The sequence below is a fragment of the Toxorhynchites rutilus genome, chromosome 2, assembly GCF_029784135.1.
Source record: "Toxorhynchites rutilus septentrionalis strain SRP chromosome 2, ASM2978413v1, whole genome shotgun sequence".
In the NCBI taxonomy this organism is placed as follows: domain Eukaryota; kingdom Metazoa; phylum Arthropoda; class Insecta; order Diptera; family Culicidae; genus Toxorhynchites; species Toxorhynchites rutilus.
Genome location: NC_073745.1, coordinates 154,818,189 through 154,840,335, shown reverse-complemented (window position 1 = coordinate 154,840,335; position 22,147 = coordinate 154,818,189). Strand labels below are relative to the sequence as shown.

At 41.8% G+C, this 22,147-nt stretch overlaps 1 protein-coding gene and 1 pseudogene across 1 annotated transcript in view; one reads left to right on the top strand and one right to left on the bottom strand.

The window, feature by feature from the left end:
- Window positions 1-14,557, bottom strand: part of LOC129764850 (uncharacterized) — a 38,135-nt gene extending 23,578 nt beyond the window's left edge. Inside the window, exons 1-3 of the mRNA XM_055764379.1 lie at window positions 12,553-14,557; window positions 12,390-12,482; window positions 382-542 (exon numbers count right to left, since the gene is read on the bottom strand). Coding sequence (XP_055620354.1) covers window positions 382-542; window positions 12,390-12,482; window positions 12,553-13,788 — 1,490 coding nt within the window. The 5' untranslated portion in view covers window positions 13,789-14,557. The remainder of the gene's footprint in view (window positions 1-381; window positions 543-12,389; window positions 12,483-12,552) is intronic.
- Window positions 14,558-16,582: 2,025 nt separating this feature from the next.
- Window positions 16,583-16,747, top strand: LOC129772286 (U4 spliceosomal RNA; annotated as a pseudogene).
- The last annotated feature ends 5,400 nt before the right edge of the window (window positions 16,748-22,147 follow it).

Genomic DNA, 22,147 nt, shown 5'->3' with positions numbered 1-22,147 from the left:
AAAAAAACAATGGTCTAATCTTAACCCAAAAATTCGCGTTGTTTTACCATCTGCCCAGACAGGCAAACACCTCGCGTGTCAGCGCGAAAAGCGCGAAACAGTGGATCGCTTTGGTAGTCTCCTATATTCCGAGTAATGGCAACAGCGAGAGCGAGTGCAGCACCGAATGGTTCCTCTATGTACGTTACGAATATATGAACTAATCTAACCAACAAACAAAATATGAAACACCAAACCAGAAAAAGAAAAAAAAAACAGAGCAAGACAACACCACCAAAACACAGAAGAGAGCAGCTAGCTAGAGCAGTTTCGTGAACAAAAAAATGTAGAGAGAGGGAAAAGGGGGGAAAGCGAAATTGTAGATAGTTTGGAGCTACTTACATATGGGCGGCCTGCGACTGGTTGGAACGAACGAGCGGTGGAGGAACTGCCTGATTCTGAGATGACCGCGACGACATCGACATCGACGGGTTCATGTAAGAGTTGTATTGCATTGGGTGCATGTTTTGCATGCTTCGGATTTGTGCCTGCGCTTGGGCCGCCTGAAATAGAGAAAAAAGGGAAAAAACAAAATTAATACGTGAACAAGAAAAGTGTGTTATTATGTCCCACTTCGAATTTGTATAGCAGGCTTCTATTGCCTTAGACATATCACGGTTGGAAGCGCAAGTAAAACAATTTCACAATATGCTGTACCTTTTTTACAGAAACGCGTTTCCGAAAATCTTTTTAGAAAATTCAAAATACAATTGGCATAATCTATGAGTTCATTGGTCGTATACTCGGTTCCTGTTCGGAAGGCTGTGCCCGGATACACAAGCTGAGGCTCCAGCGCAAAATCCAAAAGAAAACCTGAAGATTATTCTAAATCTGCCACCCTAGAGAAGAGCAACGGAGATGCACGAGAGAGACAGGGGTTAGACATCAATTGAATATAGGCTACCCAAAATCAAAATCAATATGGCGTCATTTGTTTATCAACATATCATTTACGAGGATTGAAATCGAAAAATGCGCTGCTTTATTCTAACTGCATGAGCGATTTTCATATTTCGGTTTCACATGGAGGTGTCACATTTAACATGGAGTTTAAAGTTAGCCACTATTCAACTATATAACCGGACCGAGTTGTAAACAACAGTAATTGATTGAACCAAAATGTCAGTAAACCGCAGCAATATTGGGTACACTGGCAATATGAGGGATTTGACGTTTTAGTCGTACCCCTGGAGAGAGATGCCTGGATACCATACAGACAAGGTTTGTCAAAGGTATGAAGAGAGATTCTCATTCTCGGAACATGGCATTTGTTCTATCCTGAATCGGACGCAGGATAGTTGGACCAGTGGACTGTAACTTTGGAATTTGGTTTCAATAGACCTTAGGTTGCATGTAGGTGTCCACACAGAATTACCACGGGTGGGGTTCTTATGTGGATCTACACACTTGGTCTAAATAGATACACACTGTTCGGATAGGTTTTCTTTATTTCTTCGATGTTACTTATACAATGGCTGGAATGAAACTGAAACTCTCTTAGCTGTCGATGCGGCTTTTTATACCCGTCATTGGGCGAACATACATGTTCATGTTTTCTTCCTTTTTTCTGTTGCGCTTCGGTGGCATACCGAACATACTCCCCCCGATCGTACCGACTTACGATCTGCTTGGATGAGATGTACTTCGAATAGAATGGTTGTCTTCGATAGGCAGAATTGAAATTTTGTTGATAGGTCTCCGGAAAATCGAACCATCCACGGATACATCAACTGCTCGGATCAGACCGTCACTTCCTGGATACACTGCGGAGATTCGACCCAATTTCCAGTGGAGAGGGGGCTGGGTCCGGTTGTGTAGAAGAACAATCATACCTTCACGAACGTTGGGCATCACCTGTAAATTTTTCTTCCGCGGTTGCAGCGTGTTGAGATAGTCCTGGTTCCAAGCACGCCAGAAGTGCTCGCGCATTAGCCTAAGATGTTGCCAACGATCCAAGCGGTTTGCCTTGATATCTTCAAGCGATGGTTCGGCTGGAGCGATGAGAGGACGTCCAATCAAATAATGAGCAGGTGTAATAACTAGCGGATCGGCAGGATCGTTCGAAATACTATAAAGTGGGCGAGAGTTCAACACTGCTTCAATCTCAGTCAGGACTGTTACAAATTCTTCGTAGGTTAGCTTCACAGGTCCAACAATACGCTGCAAGTGGGTTTTAGCGGATTTACTGCTGCTTCCCATAACCCTCCAAACTCTGGGGCATCTGGTGGAATGAAGTGCCATTCGATTTCTTTAGTCTGGCAGTACTGCTGAATACGTTGAACTGCTTGTTGATTCCGGAACTCATGTAATTCATGCTGGGCACCGCGAAAATTGGTCCCGTTGTCCGAATGTAGTTGTTGAACCAATCCTCTTCGGCTCACAAAACATTTAAGGGATGCCAAAAAGGCATCGGTGCTTAGGTCGGAGACAGCTTCCAAATGAATGGCTTTAGTAGTTCCATGCTTGATCCAACATGGACCAGCATAGTCTACTCCAGTCACTGCGAATGGAGGCGATGGTACAACTCTTGCTGGCGGCAAACTTCCCATTAGCTGCGTCGTCTTAGATGGATTCGTACGGAAACATTTAACACAACATCGAGTGACTTGTCGAATAGTAGATCGGGCATTTAACAACCAATATCGCTGACGCATTGCGTTCATCAGGCCAGTCTGTCCGATATGAAGCAATTCGATGTGCATTTCTTGAATCATCAGTCGAACTATAGGGTCTTTGTCAGGTAAAATTATTTGGTGTCGATTGTTGAACGGCAATTTGGAATGACTAAGGCGACCACCAACTCGCAGTAAACCGTTACTGTACATCGGCCGGAGATTACCGATTCTTCTGCAGGGCTCATTAGCAATAACTCGTTCAATTTCGTCTCCTAAGTGAGTTAGTTGTATTATGCGGATGACAGCTTCTGATGATTGATACAGCTCACGAATCGTCAAGTGGGATCGTTCTCGTTCAGACGCAATCTTTTTGCAGTTCGCAACAAACCGCAGGATGTATCCCATTATTCTTTGTATTTTACGGAAGCTGCTGAATTTATACAAAAATGCGAAATGAGGACTACTCACGGCTGCTGTAGCTATAGCGGATTTCATTTCTGGTAACATATCATTGGGAACATCTTCAACATTTTCTGTTTTGTATTGTGACTTTGTGAGGAATTCGGGGCCGTCCCACCAAAGCATGTTTTCTTCCAGAAGTTCTGGTAGCAGACCACGTGATGTAAGGTCGTCAGGATTCTGCTGAGAACGAATATAATGCCATCGGTACTCACTCGTATGTTCTTGGATGACGGCGATACGATTCCGTACGAACAATTGAAGTAGGTTTAGAGGTTTCTTTATCCATGCTAAAACAATCGTGCTATCACTCCATAAAACTATGTCCTGGAACGTTATTCCAAGGGCTGGTATCACCTTCTGGAGAAGTCGCGTAAGTAATAGAGCTGCACAAAGCTCTTTTCTGGGTATGGAAAGGTCGTGTAAGGGAGCAAGTTTGGACTTGCTGCATAACATTCGAAATTTGGCTGTTCCGTCGTTGAATATGCTTCGTAGATAAATACATGCTCCGTAGGCTACAGTTGAGGCGTCGGCAAATCCATGTAACTCGAAGGCAATTGCATTGTTAAAAGTCACACATCTCGGAACCTTTATTCGGTTGAGTTGTGACAACGAACACAGTAATAGATTCCACTTCTGGGTCAGTTCGGTGTCAACTGACTCGTCCCATCCTGCCTTAGTTCTCCAAATTTGTTGCACAAGTAATTTTGCCAGAACTATTACCGGCGAGAACAAACCAAGTGGATCGTAAAACTTAGCCACTTCAGCATAGATAATCCTCTTTGTAATTATTTGTTGTTGTATCGTTGGTTGCTTAGGTTGATTGGCGATATAAAGGGCATCTTCGTGGTAATCCCACAGCAATTCCAAAATTTTGATTACCTGGTTTGCTTCACAATAATCCATTGGTATTTGTTTCTCACACTCTTGCGGCGGTATGTGTTCCAGTAGCTCTTTCGAATTCGAACACCACTTATGTATGGGAAAACCGCCTCGACCAAGAAGCTGCCTTAATTGACGATAAACTTTGATAGCATCAGTCACACTTTCAGCTCCAGTGAGTATGTCATCCACATATATATCCTCCTTTACTATGCACGCGGCAACGGGGAAATCACGTCCTTCTTCTTCTGCCAGCTGCACTAAACATCGTGTGGCCTGGTAAGGGGCGGAAGCTGTTCCATACGTTACGGTTTTCAATTCCAGTATTCGCAGCGGATGTGCCGGATGTTCTCTCCAGAATATTCGTTGGTAGTTCTGATCTTCAGCTGCCATTGATACCTGGCGGTACATTTTTGCTATGTCCGCCGATATTGCAATTTGGTGTTTCCGGAATCTTAGTACAATGGAGAATAATTCGCTTTGTACTACAGGCCCGACGTGGAGAACATCGTTTAATGATAAACTATCAGGAGTGGGCTTCGCACTGGCATCGAAGACTACACGACATTTTGTGCTGGAACTCGAGGGCCGCAGAACAGCATGATGCGGCATGTAAAAATTGCGTTGATTAGGCAGGTCATTGGCTTCGTTAATTTCGTGACAGTGACCAAGAGTCTCATACTCTCGGATGAACTGAATATACTGCATCTGTAACTCAGGGTTGCGCACCAACTTCTTTTCCAACATCAGGAATCGCTTCAGTGCCAGGGCTCGACAATCATTCATCTTGTCAACATTCTTCTTTAGAGGTAGTTTTACAATGAATCGTCCGTTTGGGTCTCGCTTATACGTGGACAGGAAATGCGCCTCGCAAGCCAATTCGTCGGCAGAAAATTTGGGAACATCTGACACTTCTTCAATTTTCCAGAATTGTTGCATCATGGTTTCAACTTCTTCAATTGAAGCTATATTGGAGTGTTGGAGGTTTACTGTTGGAGAGTACGGTTCGTGAATAACTCCAGATACGATCCATCCAAGGTAGGTGTCGCGCAAATGAGGAAGGCCATCCTCTAGAAGAAGCTGACTTGGTTTGAAGATGTCAAAGAATATTTCTGCTCCTATTAGCATATCGATCTTTGCAGGCGTGTGGAACTGGGGATCTGCTAGTATCAGACCAGTTGGGATATTCCACGAGCCAATATCCAGTTTCGATGTAGGGATAGTTCCAGTGACTTGTGTTGTGACTAAACAATCGAGGTTCGCATGAAAGCTAGATACACGGGATCGAAAACTAATGTTGATCTTCTCACGAGCTAAGGATCGCAGAGCATTGATGCCGGTGATTGGAACATTCGCACGTTTCTTCGGTACTCCAAGTCGATTGGCCATTTCCTCTGTCACAAAATTCACCTGAGAGCCGCTATCCAATAGTACTCGGCATGGATGAGGTCGGTTGTTCTGGTCAAGAGCATGCACCACCGCAGTAAGTAGTAGTACGGTTTTGGTTGGTTCCCCAACGTAACAGGAACATGGTGTGGAAATCGAAAAATCTTGTAAGACTGAGCTATTTTGTTTTGCAGTCATTGGATTGTACATCTGAGGAATTCGCAATGGCTGCTCAATTTCTGCTTTGATGGGAACAGAGACATTAGGTGTTACATTCGGCCGCGCATAAGATACTTCTACTTCATGTAGCAAAGTATGATGTCGTCGCTGACATTTACAACAAGTTTTATCAGAAGGACAGTCCTTGGAACGATGTCCCTTCCGCAGGCAATTGAAGCACAATCCAGCCGTTCAAATCATATTATTCTTCTGGACTGCAGTGAGGTTGTTCAGAGCTGTACACTGGAAGTTACGATGTGCACCGCTGCAAATTTCGCACACGTTTTCAGATGGGCTGGTGGAAGCCGCATGACATTTCTGCAATGGGTACTTTGGAGGTGATGAAAACTGCTTCGCCTTAGGTACAACTGGCACTTGACGCTGGAATGCACTCTCGCAGCTTTCTAGTATTTGACATCTCGATTTCAGAAAATTTATGGTATGCTCATACTTTGGGAGCTCTCCTTTCCGCTGCGTCGATTCCCAAGCCTATCGTGTGGACTTATCGAGGGCGATGTTAATCAAATATACAATGAAGTGTTCAGAAACACCGGTAATATCCTGATCCAAGAAGCGTAAACTTTCTACATGATGGCTGACCTCATTCAGAAGTGCACGTAATTCTTTGTGGGATTCAAGACGCACAGGCTTGAGTGACAGTAATCCGTGGAGGTGAGACTCGACTATCACCCGTTTGTTTTCGAATCGCTCAGATAATACATTCCAAGCTTGCTGATAGTTTCCCTCGCTCAATATTCTGGCATCCAAAACTCCTGCTGCGTCACCGACAAGGGCTTTATCGAGATGATACAGCTTCAAAGCTTCTGAATCGCCAGAGTTCGTCATTAGGTCTTGGAACACCGCTTTAAATTTTGGCCAGTTGGAGTAACTGCCATCAAATGTCGGGATCGGCGCCTTCAAAGGCTTCTGTTGCACAATAACTTGCGGTGCTGATTTGGTTTGGGGGACGGTGTTGTTCATTGTCAGAATTAACTCTTCTACAGTTGTGGAAACGTAATTGTGAAGTTCTTCAAATTCAGCATACACTTCCTCTTGCTGATCAATCGCTTCATTCGGAATGAGTGGCATCGCTTTGCTATGGAACGTACTAAACTCAGCATAGGTCGCGGATAAATTTTTCTACATCACATTCAATTGTGCCAAACTGAGTTGCTGCTGGGACTGGAGTGTATTGCGGATTCGCATTACTTTATTTTGCACCTGGGCTCGTTGACGAAAAATTCCTGTCAATTCTTTGACGGTTGTTGTATCCAATTCGACTTCCCAGTCCTGGAACCCGTGAAATGATTCGCTATTTTCAGAAGAGCCACGCTGAGGATCTGTTGGGACTGGTTGCTGTTCATCTGGAGGGGTTTGTTTTCCCGGAGGCGGCGATCTATCAAGCGGCATTTTTCTTTATGTGTTTCCGCGCACTATCACCTCGCGAATGGTTTTTACGTTTTGTCCGATTTACACAACAAACGGAATCAACTCGCGCAAAAGCGTTTTCGAATGTACTCGAACAAACTTGTTACAACGCGTTTGCGCACACAACGACACGCATTTTATAAAAACAACCCACGCGACAATTCGAATGATCGCGTCTAAACACGCAACAACGCGTAGTAACCACAGCAAAACAAAAAATTTCGGCACTTCTTCTTCGAAACACAGGTATCTCGGAAATCTCGTATCAGGTTTCTGGTATACTGGTTCTCCAAATCCGGTTCGTTTGGACCATATGTTCTATCCTGAATCGGACGCAGGATAGTTGGACCAGTGGACTGTAACTTTGGAATTTGGTTTCAATAGACCTTAGGTTGCATGTAGGTGTCCACACAGAATTACCACGGGTGGGGTTCTTATGTGGATCTACACACTTGGTCTAAATAGATACACACTGTTCGGATAGGTTTTCTTTATTTCTTCGATGTTACTTATACAATGGTTGGAATGAAACTGAAACTCTCTTAGCTGTCGATGCGGCTTTTTATACCCGTCATTGGGCGAACATACATGTTCATGTTTTCTTCCTTTTTTCTGTTGCGCTTCGGTGGCATACCGAACAGCATAATTCGTACATTTTTTGAATATATCATTGGCTTAAGTATTAGTTATGAGTTTTAAGTAGGTAGAATAGTGTTAAAAATTAAAATCCAATCAATATTGCAACTTTGCAATGAACTGTTTCACATTAGAAGTTCTTTTTTGTAAAAGTTCATATAGCCTAATAATTTCCAATTCAGTAGTAATAAAGATGAGAAGCAAATGCAAATGCTAAGCACTCAGAATGTAAGAATATAGTATTTTGTAAGCAAAATGTAATTAAATAAAAATACAGTTATAGAAAATGTTTTTTGACCATAAATCGACCCTTTTTGTAAAGGTCCCGGTATATACGGCCCACCATTTTGTAATTCAAGAATATAGCGAGAAACGCCTTCTCTCGATGTCTGGATTGCGTGTCGTACTCATAAACCTAGTTTTTTTTTGCGTGGGTCACAATACGCTCTGGTCTCTACTTTAGAAATCACGTCTTTGACGTTTGAAATAAAAGTTTTCTGGTACCAACTTTACCGCAACATAGCAACCATCTATACATTGAAAATGAATTAATATGCACTGGCATGGAGCGTACTCGATTTATACAGTTTCCAGTTTTTTTGTATATAATGGAATAAATAAATTTGATTGTTTTATATACATATATTTATTGTTTTTTTAGTATAAAAAAGAATCAAATTTTTTATTCATCTTCCTAATGTTAGAAAATATCTGTCTCATATAAAAAAAAATACTGTTTACCTTAACACGTTGAGCCCCGAGCTTTCGTTGCAACGCTTTCCATTCAACCCGAATCAATATCATTTACACAATATCAGTGTCAGTGCCTGCTGCCAAACATATTTATTGTATTAGGTGTACCGGTAAGTTTCTTCGGTTTTACAATAGTTGGCGTAACTTGATTATTATTCCAGTGAATCAAATATCCAGGCATTCGTTGGAAAGCTACTGTCATTGCGCGTTTTTTCAGTATATGTGAAAAAGTTGAAGCGTAAACAACATAGTTTTTTGTCACTTCGAATATGTCGAATTTCGTACCAACGAGAGTGTTTTTATTTTTTATTTTTTTTATCTTCGCTTATTTTTCGTCGGCCTATTTCCGCCACTTCAGTGCCAATCACCGACATCAGGGAGGCGACTCCACCTGTTCCTACCTATCAGACTCAACAACTCATAAGCCGGGCCAACTTCTTTTACTTCCCCTCCGAAGGAAGACGTAACCAGAGATTTTTCGCCTCAGAAAATCCCAACGACGCCAGCTGGGATTGAACCCAGGCCGATCGGATTGTGAGGCTGTTACGCTAACCACACAACCACTGGCGCCGTCGAGAGTGTTTTTGCGGGGAGTGTTACTTCATTACTTCAATATCAAGAAAAAAAGCTGCGGAAAGTCATCGCATTTTGGTGGAAGTCGGACCGCCGGACCGCCAAAAAATTTAAAGATGGAGAATTGGAGGCTTTACTCGATCAAGATCCGTCACAAATGCAACAAGAACTTGCAGATACACTTGGAGTAGCTCAGCAAACCATATCCGACAACTGGACAACTGCTCCAACGGCATAAAAGAAAGGGTTTTTTGCATCGAATCGTTACTGGCGATGAAAAGTAGGTCCATTACGACAATCCTAAACGTCGGGCAACGTATGGATACCCCGACATCGACGGCCGCGTGGAATATTCACGGTTGTGTTGTCTATTTGGTGGGACCAGCTGGGTGTGGTGTACTATGAGCTGCTAAAACCGAATGAAACCATTATGGGGGACCTCTACCGACGACAATTGATGCGTTTGAGTCGTGCATTGAAGGAAAAACGGCTACAATACAAGCAAACACACGATGAAGTTATTTTGCAGCACGACAATGCTCGGCCGCATGTCGCGAAACCGGTCAAAACATACTTGGAAACGCTGAAATGGGAGGTCCTAACCCTCCCGCCGTATTTTCCAGATATTGCACCTTCCAAGTACTACCTTTTTCGATCGATGCAACATGGCCTGGTTGACCAGCACTTTTCCAATTTTGATGAAGTCAAAAATTGGATCGATTCGTGGTTAGCCGACAAACCAGCCGATTATTTCCACAAAGGGATCTGTAAATTGCCAGAAAGATGGTAAAAAGTTGTGACTAGCGATGGGCAATACTTTGAATGTTAAATTTGTAACCATTTTTGCAAAATAAAGCATTAATTTTTGAAGTGCTGCTCCCACTTGAAAATCCACTTTGAAAAAAAAATTTTTTATTTTAGTTTCACTGGACATATAGTTTACTCCGGACTCCGGGTCAGATATCGTATAACTGCGACGCGCAACCGCGTTGTTTTCTTGATTAAAAAATGATGTTGACCCGTCAATTATGATTGACACAAACCTCACCCATAGTTTCCTAATAACCAAACACGATTCCTCCAACTACATCACCTACATCACTTGGTGTAGCCACATATTAACACGTTGAGCCCCGTGTCGATCCTTAGGGACTGCCAAATATACAAAAATTTGTTCTCCTTTTGATTTTTTCTTACGATATGTGACTACATTCTTGTTTAATTTCTGACTATTTTCTTTTTATACAATAAATAATGCTCGGGGCAGCGAACCGATAGTAATATTGTGCAAATACTCTGCATGTGAGCTGAATGAAAAGCGTAGCAATAAAAAATCGGGACTCAATGTGCTAACAAAGAGCAAAACCTGTGAAATTGAACGTTTGACTAAAAACCCCTACATACAAATATTCACACCGATCGATTCAGTAATTTCCAAGTTCATAAGGAGCAGACAGACTGACACACAGACAGAAATCCATTTTTCTATATATAGATGACTAAAATTCTATGCCTTTCAAGCATAAGAAACTAACTCATTTGTATTCTTCTTATCCTTTGTTACTTCGTTTTTCTTGCCCCCTCGTCTCACATCTCCGTTGCTTTTGCAAGGTTTACTATAATCGGTTCAATTGCTGTTTTTAGCTTATGTTCATTATAATGTCAGTTAGCGATCGATTTATTCCTATTTGTCCCAAGGTTTTTTTTGTGTACCCGTGATGTGTTTTACTCAAACAATATTTATTTTTGGTAATTTTGAGTAAATTGCAACTAAATTGAACCACTATTATTGTATGTCAATTAGAGAGGCTTTAAGGTTGAATGTTCATTCGCTTCTAGTCAATCCCAGTTCCCAGTTTAATTCCCAATCTTCAAAATCAATGAATGACGAAATGAATGAACGATCGTTCGCTCAGTAAGCGGATGCGTAACCATTCGGTTACTAAGAGTCCTTATTTTACTACAATAATTTATTTTTTAAAGTACCGTCTATAGCACACAGTAAAATCGCTTTAAGAACTATAAAGGTTTCATTATCCAAGTTTGATTCAGGCTGATAATTCTAGATTTACGTTAGTGTATATAACATTAACAGACTGTGGTCACAATGGCATGGTTCAGGATTGGGTTCTGTTGAATACACTTCCTCACAAAAACGAAATACTTCAAAAGTATATGAGAATTATAGATTATATTTCTTTCACGTTAACTTCAAAATTTAAAAAATGTCGACACTGTACCTTCGAAAATTCGAACAGATAGACTATAATCGAAAGAAAGAGTAAGCATTATATAAGCGCGGACCGGAAAGCTTTTTATTAGGCTTTTTAATGTAGACTATTATGACAGTTCTCATAAACAACCGGCAAAACTTCCAGTATGTTTATTGAGATTTTTTTCTGATTTAGCAAAAAGTAAAAAAATTAGGAAAAATCAGGATCATTTTATAAAAATCAGAGAAAATTGAGTGTTTGTCAGGATATCAGGGAGCGTGCCAAAAAGTCTGGGAAATCCTGAAAAATCAAGAAGGTTGGCATCTCTGCTCACAACCGTTGATTGATTGAAAAATATTTCGAAATTGTTCAGTCATAGTGAACCAAGTCTTAAAAAGTGCTTCATTGGCTCAGTCAAAGTGGACCATGTACGTATAGAAAGCCAAATAACATGTGTTGGGCATGATTTTTTTTTACAATTATCAAGAAATTGAATGCTTCGTAAATTGCAGAACACTGAACTTCGTGTTCGTTTTTCTCGAAATCATAAAAATGTCACATGGTCCGGTCTCGCTTAACACCGATCAATTGTCTAACAGTCTAACATCTATAGAATAGAGCCGTGCTGTGGCCTATCTCTCTCTATGTGCTCGAATGATGACACAGGGTTCAAAAACTATAAAAATGCCTACATCTCAACTGACACAGTTGTCAGTAGGATTCAACACGGGTTCGGATCCAATCAAAATGCCTTCAGCTAATCTGTTTCGAGATGCTGGGATCAAAAACATGGCTGCCTATGATGGGGCTTCTATAGAAGCAGTCCAGTCTAGTCGTGGTTTCTCGAGTTTTCTTATTAATGTAGCTTTTCCTTCTCCAAATCCTACTAGGGTACTAAAACAACACCATTTTGGAAATACAGGAGACATTCAAGCTGTTGTTCAAAAAAAAACGTCACCAACGAAGATTTCCTGAGATGTTTCGGTCAACGGAAGGACCGTAAGATGTATTTGCATGCCATCAAAGGAGATCTAATTGATGTAGCGTAAACAATTAAATGAAATTTTTACTCAGAATTTATTACAATTAGATATAAAAATCAATGTCATAGTTTTCCAAATGACATTTTTTTAGACTATTAATGTTTTGCAGTTTGGTCGTGGATAATCCTTTCTGGGGAACGTACCTGTTGAGCCTGCGTTAGCCTTAGTAACTGTTCCTGTTGTGCAGCCGACAACAAATTGGCATGATTCGATAGGTTCCAGTTGTTCGTGAGAGCCTGAAGATCATAAAAATGCAAACGTTATTAAAAGCAATCCAGGGCAAAAGATTACAGAGCACAAAATTACCTGTACTGCTGCCGAGATATTGGGCATTTGGGCATTATTTTTCTGTAAATTTTGCTGCTGCTGCTGAAGCGCTTGGTACATGTTATTGGCGGGTTTCCGCACCTGGGGCTGTTGCTTAACCATTGTGTTTATCATGTTGGCGGGTTGCTTGGGTGGAGGCTGAGCCGGCTGTCGCGTCCAATGGACCGTGTTGTTCGATTTTGGACCAGACAGCAACTGTGAATCGACTACCTTGCTGGGCCAGTAATCCTCAAATTCCGTCCCCGGTGGAAAATAGCCTTTGATGTCTGTTAAACTTATTACCGCTACGGAGTCACTGGCAAACAGCTCGTTCCGAATACCTTGCACTTTACAGCAAAACTTAAGATAGGACAAATCCCATCCCGACAAGTAATCAGCCTTCAACTTAAGATTATCAGTCTCACCCTCAAAATAAAACAGCGGCACCATTTTTTGGTTGTCCCTGACGGTGTAAGGAACTACAGATTCTTTGTTGATGCGGATGAAACCGCACTTATCGTTGGGAGTGCTACATCCCATCAGTAGCTTTTTGTAACAAACGTCCAGGAACTGGTAGAATTTGTAAGCATCCGAAAGCCGCACCACCAGATCTTTCAAGGTAAACATTTCCCTCCCAAATTGGAAATCGCAATGTTTGGTATTGATTTCGTTGAACAGTTTGCTCTCCGCTTCGGTAATATAGTAGGACCGAACACACGTACAACTGTAGATGTCCTGATGCAGATAGTTAAGGTATTTATTGAGCAACTTCATCTCCACCATACGCACAGCGCAATATCGTTCCGATTGGCGGAATATATAAGGAATGTGAATTTTGCCGGGAAATGTTTCCCAGCCGAAATGTCCTTTTTGACTTTCTTCATCGCAAGCTTTTTTCTCCCCATTCGCATCGTCCGTCTTCCCAGCATTTCCATTAGTTTGTGTACTTCCAGCGCCGACGCCACTTCCGACCGGGGCAATTGTTGTAGCACCAATTGACTGTGGAACGGCTTGGCCGGGTTTACGTGTCAGATAATTCAAAATATTTGTTTGACCGGCCGCTCCATTGCCATTAATGCCAGGAACCTGAGCAGCTCCCGGCCTGGCCACTTGCTGCTGTTGTAGGGCAGCCTTAGCCGTCTGCTGCTTGTGCACTTCCATCATCTTTGCGGCCAATTCGTTGATTTCGGCCTCATCGTGCCGCTCCTGCTTCACCGTTGCCAATTGCAATGACATTTTGACTTCTACACCTTTCCCTTTCCACTAAAATACAAACTAGGAAGACTTTCTTTGTAACTCTTCACTCTGGATTATAGTGATGTTCGGAGAAAAAAAAATTATCCACATATATTTCTTTGCTTCATTTCTTCCTTCGTAATCCCTGATCTCACATACACGCACACACGCACCGTATAATCTTCATATCAACCAATACATGTTGATTTCTTTTTCCAGCTTTCAAAAATTTTCATCAGTAAAAACTTCTCCATTTGTCAAGAAATTTTCACCATTGCATGAACCATCCACATTTAATCGCACATCTTTTTTTCTGTATCCAACAATTTGGGTAAATTTCGATTGCTTCTTTTGCACTACACTGAATAAGCACCTCGACGATAGTCTCCCTCTTCTAATGAGATACCTTATTTACACTCACGCGTACTTTACGATAATTAAATACGCAAAATTCATTTGTATATATTGTAGTATGAGACTCAAGACTGTTATTCCAGTTCTCGTCGAAAATAAACGCAATTATGGCGCGCGCGTCACACTCGGATCCCCAGACAATTCGAAGGAAGCGGATATGCGACGGATTCTCGGTGCTTTTTTTTCCTTCCTGGAACTGAGAAAAATAATCGCGTGGAACACAGCACGTCTTGCTTGGCTCTATACTCTTACACTCCAATATTTTGTATGAACGACCAACACGAGCCTGGCGCACCGAAACCCCCAGAGCAGCCGACGTTTGTACGGAATAGTCTCCCACAATTCCGAGGGTCCTGAAATTTATGCACACACATAAACCTAGTTACTACTCTAAAGCGCCCTCATTTTTCTTTGGTTTTTGCTTTCGCTTCGCCACAGCCACAGCCTGCTGTTGCCATGCAAGAGAGCGAGACTTCTCCCGTTCGCTTGCACTTGCTTGCTTACTTACATATGTATGTGTGCATATTGCTGTGAATGTACATGCACCCGAACCAATCAGCAAGCTCGCTCCGTTGAGCAATGGAAGAAAAAAAAATGCTACGCAATCATCAAAGCAACCGTTGGCGAGACAAAGACCAAGAGAGCGCGCCGCCGTCTTCGTCGTCGTCGTCGTCGTCATGCCATCCGAAAAAAGTGATTGAGAGACAGGCTCCCCGAGCTGGTTGGGAGACTACACTTTGATTAAGCTACATATCTCATAAATTATTCATACAATCTTTTGCTTTTTCTTATAGGTGTTTTTGGTTGTCGTTGTCGTTGTCTCGCGCTCGCTGTGGGATTTCGGGTTTCACCGCTTGAGTTGAGATTATTTTTCGAGGCCTTCCAAAGAAAAAAGCGTGTCACTTAAACATAGGGTTCCAACAGGAAATTCGACATCTGGTCCCTAGTTGTGGCTAGCTTTTATGTTGAAGGGTTTCATTTTATTCAGTTTTCAATAAACATTTCGATATTAAAATATAAGTTTCAATGATTTTTATTACTATTGCATTTATTCTTACTCAAAATATTCAAAAATTACTTGAGCTTTCTTGAGAATTATCTCAAGGAAGAGTGTAATATTTTTTACAGTTTATGACATTTTCTATGACTCACATATTACACCACCTATGAACAAAATGGAGACGAGAAAACATTCAATACTCTCTTTTTGGCAGCAATTCTTCTAAGTTTATTGACGAGTGTAACTTGATGTTACCGGTAATTAGGAAAACGAATATCACAGGTATTAAATCTAGTGAAACTGCCTGTATGTATTTGATGACTAAACAAAATCACTTTTACATAACATTTCACCAATACATTAATAAAAGTTGCGATTAATTTTTAATTCATACTATTAATATGTATATATTGCCAGACCCATATCGTGGTGAAAGTTTCGACTTCCATTCCAATTCAGGTCGAAAGCTTTTGATGTAGGACTACGTCTTTCATTTCTATACTGGGGTGTAAGTTCAAAGTTTCGGAAACGAAAGCGTTACGCCGGAGAACGAGATTACGAGCGTTAATAGCTCCAAAACAACTGAACGAAATGGTATGATATACACTTCATTCGAAAGATAAAATGTCTACGCGTTCTATGTTTGTTACTTTTTGATTCAAAAACTTGTTTCAATAGCCTTAAAATTGCTTTCAAAATAGGCTATTGAAATCACACCAATCGGTATAGAAGCGAGTGTCGCTCGGAAATCCACTCAGTTATGATTGCGTAACGACCATGGAGCCTGGGGAAACTGGCATTGCAAATTAGATGCAATCAGCGTACTCGTTTGCGTTTTTGCAAATCGGAATGTTTCCATAACACAGACTTCAAAACCATGGAACCTGGGGGAACTGGCATTGCAAAATTGATGCAAGTTGTGGGTACTTTTTATTCGTTTGCGTTTCTGCTAATCGGAATATATCCCTAACACGGATTTCAAAACCATAGAGCGTGTGAAATTGGCATTGCAAACGAGATGCAAGCTGCGAGTACTTTTGTACTCGCTTGCATTTTTGCAAACCGGAAGGTGTTTTCCCAACGCAGATTCCAAAACCAATACGTTGGGAAAATCGGCATTGCAGATCTTGGCAGTACTTTTGTACTCCCATGGATTTTTACACTCCGGAATTCGTTTTGCTAACACGGTCTACAAAAGCGGGAACAAGTTCTACGCATACCGTGTTGATACAAGGCAAAATGTTGATACCTATTTGCTACGATAACCACTACCATAATACATGAATTGATCTAAACAGGAATTTGTTTGCAATTGAATTTGTAAATTGTTTCATTCATTCACTAGTTTAATAAATAATTTAATCAATACATACAAAAGATAGCTCTGCGCAGCAGCGATATCGTACCCAATGAGGAACATCTGAGGTGCGATTATTGCTAATTGAAAAAAACACAAACGATTACTATGCCAACGGCAGTCCTACGTCAACCTTTCGGTTACATCATAGGTATAACCCATAGTTTTTTTCATTCAACAGAAATAGAAAATTTCTGGCCTTATGAAGAACAATTTTTCCTTATTTGTTTTTACAATATAGTCTCTTTCAAGAATAATGCTTAGTGGCCCTAAGCATGGGTGTAATTGTGGAAAATAAGTGTAGTTGTGCTTAGGGACTCTATTTGTGCCAGGTGCTGTCGTAAAAAAAATGAGTGGGTTATATCTATGATATAACCGCAAGGTTGACGTGGAACTACCTTAGCTTAGCAATCATTCGTTTGTATTGATTAAATTCTTGATTGAATGAAACAGTTTCCAAATTCAATTGAGTTCAATATATTTGCTCTGTGAGTGAAAAAAATGAACAAATGCCGTGTAAAGTCAATTCATTTATTGTGATTGATTGTTCTTCGTTACAAGTAAATTTAATGACGGACCTTTTACGTTTGGTATGATGACTAGAACAACATATATGCACGGCGAAATTATCAAACGTTTGATGAACCAGCCTAAGGCTGAAAAACTATCCAATAAAGACAAAAAAAAAATATCAAACGATTATTTTATTTTACATTTCCCTCTGAAGTTTACATCCCAAAAGTGTACATACTTCTCGAATCTCGAATTTGCTTGAAACTGGGAAGTTCATTCGCTTCTAGTGTCTGCACGATTTTCCCAGGTTCCTGAGTTTAGAAGATCATGTTAGGACAGACATATTCCACTCTGCACAAAGGCAAGCGAGGACAAAAGTACTCGCAGTTTGCATTTATTTGCAGAGCCGATTTCCCCAGAAACCTCGGTTTTGAACTCTGTGTTAGGGAAACACATTTCAATCGGAACAAAAATACCCCCGATTTGTATGAATTCGCAATGCCGATTTCCCCACGCTTCATGGATTTGAAGTCTGTGTTAGGGAAACACATTCCAGTCGGAACAAAAATACCCCCGACTTGCAGGAATTTGAAATACCGATTTCTCCAGGCACCTTGGTTTAGAAATCTCTATTAGGGAACACATTTCGGTGGGAACAAAAGCTCCCCCTACTTTCGTGTGTTCTTCTTCTTCTTTTTGGCTTTAAGAGGGTTTAAACTTTTCAGTTCACTCGCCTCTAGGCTCTTTCGTGTGTTTGCAATGCCGATTTCGCTGCTTGGTTTTAAAGTCTGTGTTAGGGAACATTTTTCGATGAGAACAAAAAATGGGTGGGTTATATCTATGATATAACCGCAAAGTTGACGTGGGACTAGCTTGGCTTAGCAATCATTTGTTTGTATTGATTGAATTTTTGATTGAATAAAACAACTTCCGAATTCAATCAAATTCAGTATGTTTGCTTTGTGAGTAAAGAGATAAATTCCATGTAAGGTCAATTCATGCATTGTGATAGATTATGTTCTTCGTTACAAGTCCTTTTACGTTTGGTATGATGCCTAGGACAAAATATGCGAACGGAAGAATTATCGAACGAATATTTTATTTTACATCTCCCTCTGAAGTTTGCATCTCTCAAGTGTACGTACTTCTCGAACCGCGAATTTGTTTGATTTGATGAAATTCAGGTACTCAGTGCCAGAAACTCAGTGAGTAGAAGATATGAAGGCATATCCTTCAATGCAATCTTGAATAACCGAGCCAAAGCGTTGTGTTCGTACCCGTTTTTGTAATCCGTGTTAGGAAAACACTTTTCGGAGTGCAAAAAAAACATGCGGGTGCAGAAGTATCCCCGGCTTGCATGAATCCACAACTTCAACTTATACCGTGTTCAGGAAACATTCTAGCATGCACAAATGCAAGCCGAGTACAAAAGTACTCGCAGTTTGCATTTATTTGCAAAACCGATTTCCCCAGACACCTTGGTTCTGTGTCTGTGTTGGGGAAAGTCGAAACAAAAATGCCCCCGACTTGTTTTAATTTGCATTGCCAATTTCCCCACGCTCCATGGATTTGAAGTCTGTGTTGGGGAAACGCATTTCAGTCGGAACAAAAATACCCCCGACTTACATGTATTTACAATGACAATTTCCCCACGCTCCTTCGAATTAAAGTCTGTGTTAGGGAAACACATTTTAGTCGGAACAAAAATACCCCACACTTTCATGTATTTGCAATGCCGATTTCCCCAAGGCTGCTTGGTTACGATGGCTGTGTTGGGGAAACCGTACATCGGGCCAATCAAAACGAGGTAGTTTGGGCGTTTAGATAACGCTCAACATTTTACATCTTTCCGAAACAGTAAGAAATGTTCGAGTTATAAGCATTTGGAATCTTTCATTATTTCCTGCATGTTCTGTGTTTAGGTTTTCATTTTACCCCCCATATACTCCGGTTAGACGTAGTCCCACGTCAAAAGTCCCCCTACTTTCATGTATTTGCAATGCCGATTTCCCCAAGGCTGCTTGGTTTTGATGGCTGTGTTAGGGAAACCGTAAATCGGGCCAATCAAAACGATGCAGTTAGGGCGTTTAGATAACGCCTAATATTTTACAGTTATTCAATTGTTTATCTAATGAAAAACAACATTTTGTTAGTTGCGATAGATGCGTAGAAATATTCCCTATCAAGTGATGCAAACATATCTCCTATCCAGTACGAAATGTTCGAGCTATAAGCATTCGAAATCTTTCATTTTTTCCTGCATGTTCTGTGTTTAGGTTTCCATTTTACCCTCCATATATTCCGGTTAGACGTAGTCCCACGTCAAAAGAAGATTGTACCTGACCCAAATGGAACCCCTAATGTAGCTCTAAAAGCGGCGGTTCTGGCATTCCCTGATATATTCAGGACAGCAATGTAGAAGTTTCTAGAGTACTATTCAGGTCGAAGAAAGGTACAAAAATTAGTACTGTTACCCAAACCAGGGGAGACGCCGGATGATTCAGCATCGTATGTATCAATATGCCTGCTGAACACGCTTGGGAAACTTCATCCTCAACAGACTGACGAAATGCACGGAAGGAGCTCATGGGCAGGTTCTGAAAAACAATTTGAATCTCGAAAAAGGAGATCTACGGTAGATGCCATTCGCACTATGGTCAAAAGAGCCGAGAAAACAGCGCAGTGCAGTGATAACGATTAACTTTAAGAACTCGTTCAATATTGTAGACTGGGTGACCTTTTTGCGCTTCACATGATGAGTTTCCCAGTCTACTTTAAGAATAGCGTACTGATCTAGGTGAGAAACACGGGTCGTACGCAGTTTACAATTACGGCAGGAGTTCCACAAGGCTCCTTATCCTTGGTCCAACACTTTGGAACGGCATGTACGATGGTGTACTAATGCTGGATCTGCCTAGAGGTATGGGGATCATCGAATTCACGAATGATCCTGGCGACAGGAGTCATTTTGGCGGGTTGAAATGCTCATGACTGATTCGATATACATGATCAGATGCTGGATGTAAAGAGATATGCTGATGGTCATTAACGGCAATACAGTGTAACAGGCGGAAATCACAATTGGAGAGTAATCGATAGCGTAACCGGTTCATGACGATGTGAGTCGTGAGTGCATACGGCACAGAACGATAGGTGGACTCACAGGCTCATACCGACACCATCGGACTGGGTGAATAGGATGCATGGAGAGATGAATTTCTGTTTGGCCACGGTTGCTTCAGACTAAATCTAAACCAAGTTGTACACCCAAGGATGTCTATTTGTCCGGAATGCGAAAAAGTGTAAGAAACAGCGGAGTAATTTTTGTCTCTCCCAGGTTCACCGCAATACTCGAGCGGCTGCCTGCCCTTCACGCTGGGAACATTGCGGAGGAAATGGGTCGTGACGATGACCTGTGGAATGCTGAGAACAGTGTAATCATACAAAACATGTCTGAACTACAGCGGAAGTTGAGGACCGACCAGCATACTGACAACGACGGCTGTGGAATGTGGATCACTGCGAGCGTCGTTGTGACGGAGCGAGCGTCAAGTTAAATCAATCGTCAAGGAGGGAATTTTCTAATCTAATCGGAACATACCTTCACACTGGAACTCCACGAGAGCAGCTATGACGGAGTGCGTCTCATTTAGGAGGGCACTGCCCAATCGGCGCCTCGTTGGGAGTGTGACTGTGACGAGGGGCGCGTCAAGTTGGAGGACGCTTCCTAGTCGGTGAATGTCTCGACAGATGAGAAATCCCGCGATGGTGGCTGTGGCGGGTTGCGCGTCAAGTTGGAGGGTAATTCCTAATCGGTAGACGCCTCGATGAGTGAACGAACACTTGTCTCCATCCATGTAAGCGGTGTGTTGAATAAACATAGATACGTAGAGTAAATAAAAAGGGTATAAACAGTGCTAAATATTCAGAATTGGAAACTGATGAAATGCATGAGTACCGCTGCCCTCTGAAGTAGTCCCATCGATTGTTTCCAGGGGTTTTAGACTACACGGGAGTAGGGGATTGGATTTAGTGGGCGATGAACCCCAAACGCCGTTCAAAACTCCGGGCCCTCAATCCACCATCTTTGTGTTGTTGTAGAATAACTACGTCCACGCAACAATCATCAGCGAAGGAGATCGATCCACGGCGAAGATCGATCCATCCATACAACTGCTCTGCTCTGCATGGAACTCTCGGATTATCGTAGGCAGTCAATAAGTACGTATTTAACACTTTGATAGTGACGGAATATGTCACACTGCCTCTTAACAATAAAATGCGTGCTGGCAACGTCTGATCGTGGACTGGAGGGCTGATCACTGTGAGGGTCGTTTCGACGGAGCGAGCGTCTAGGACGATGACATCAAACCGGTGCATACCTCATGAGAGTAGCTGTGACGAAATTCGCGTCATGATGGAGGGCACTACCTAATCGGCTCACGTCTCGACGGGTAACTGGATGCCTGCGCAATGGACATAAGCGCAGTGAAGAACAACGAATTGTGACCAAGAGTATAGAAAAAAATGAAAAAGGAAAAGGAAGGCTCACGAAGTGCATGAGCACAGCCGCCCACAGAAGTAGTCGGCCTAGATGTGGTCCAAGGGGGAAATAAGCAACGAGTAGAGGGCTTGGTTTTAGTGGGTGAGAGCCCCACTCGACGTCTGGGTTAACCCTTCCCAGATAAGGCTGGTAAAGCGTTCCTCACTTCTATATATATTAAAAAACACTGCTTCTTAAATTCACCTCTGCCCATGTTATATGCGAACACAATCTAGAGACCACTTGTTTGGCTTGGTGATTCTTAGGATCTTCAGATTTGGAAACGCTCACGTGAGTTGCCTCGTCCGGTTGTGTGCCATTCTTTATCTCACTTAATTTTCAGCATTTTGGTAGCCTATTTATTACCGGGGATACCAAAGTGTCTGATGGTGGTTCGGCCTCTTCGATACCAGTGCCGGCGACAACGTTGGCTGTTAAAACGGCAATAGGTGGTTTGATTGGTGTGTCGCAGCGATATACGCGGCAGCCGCCTCTGCTGAGAATGTATTACACGTGTTCGAGAGACGGTAAT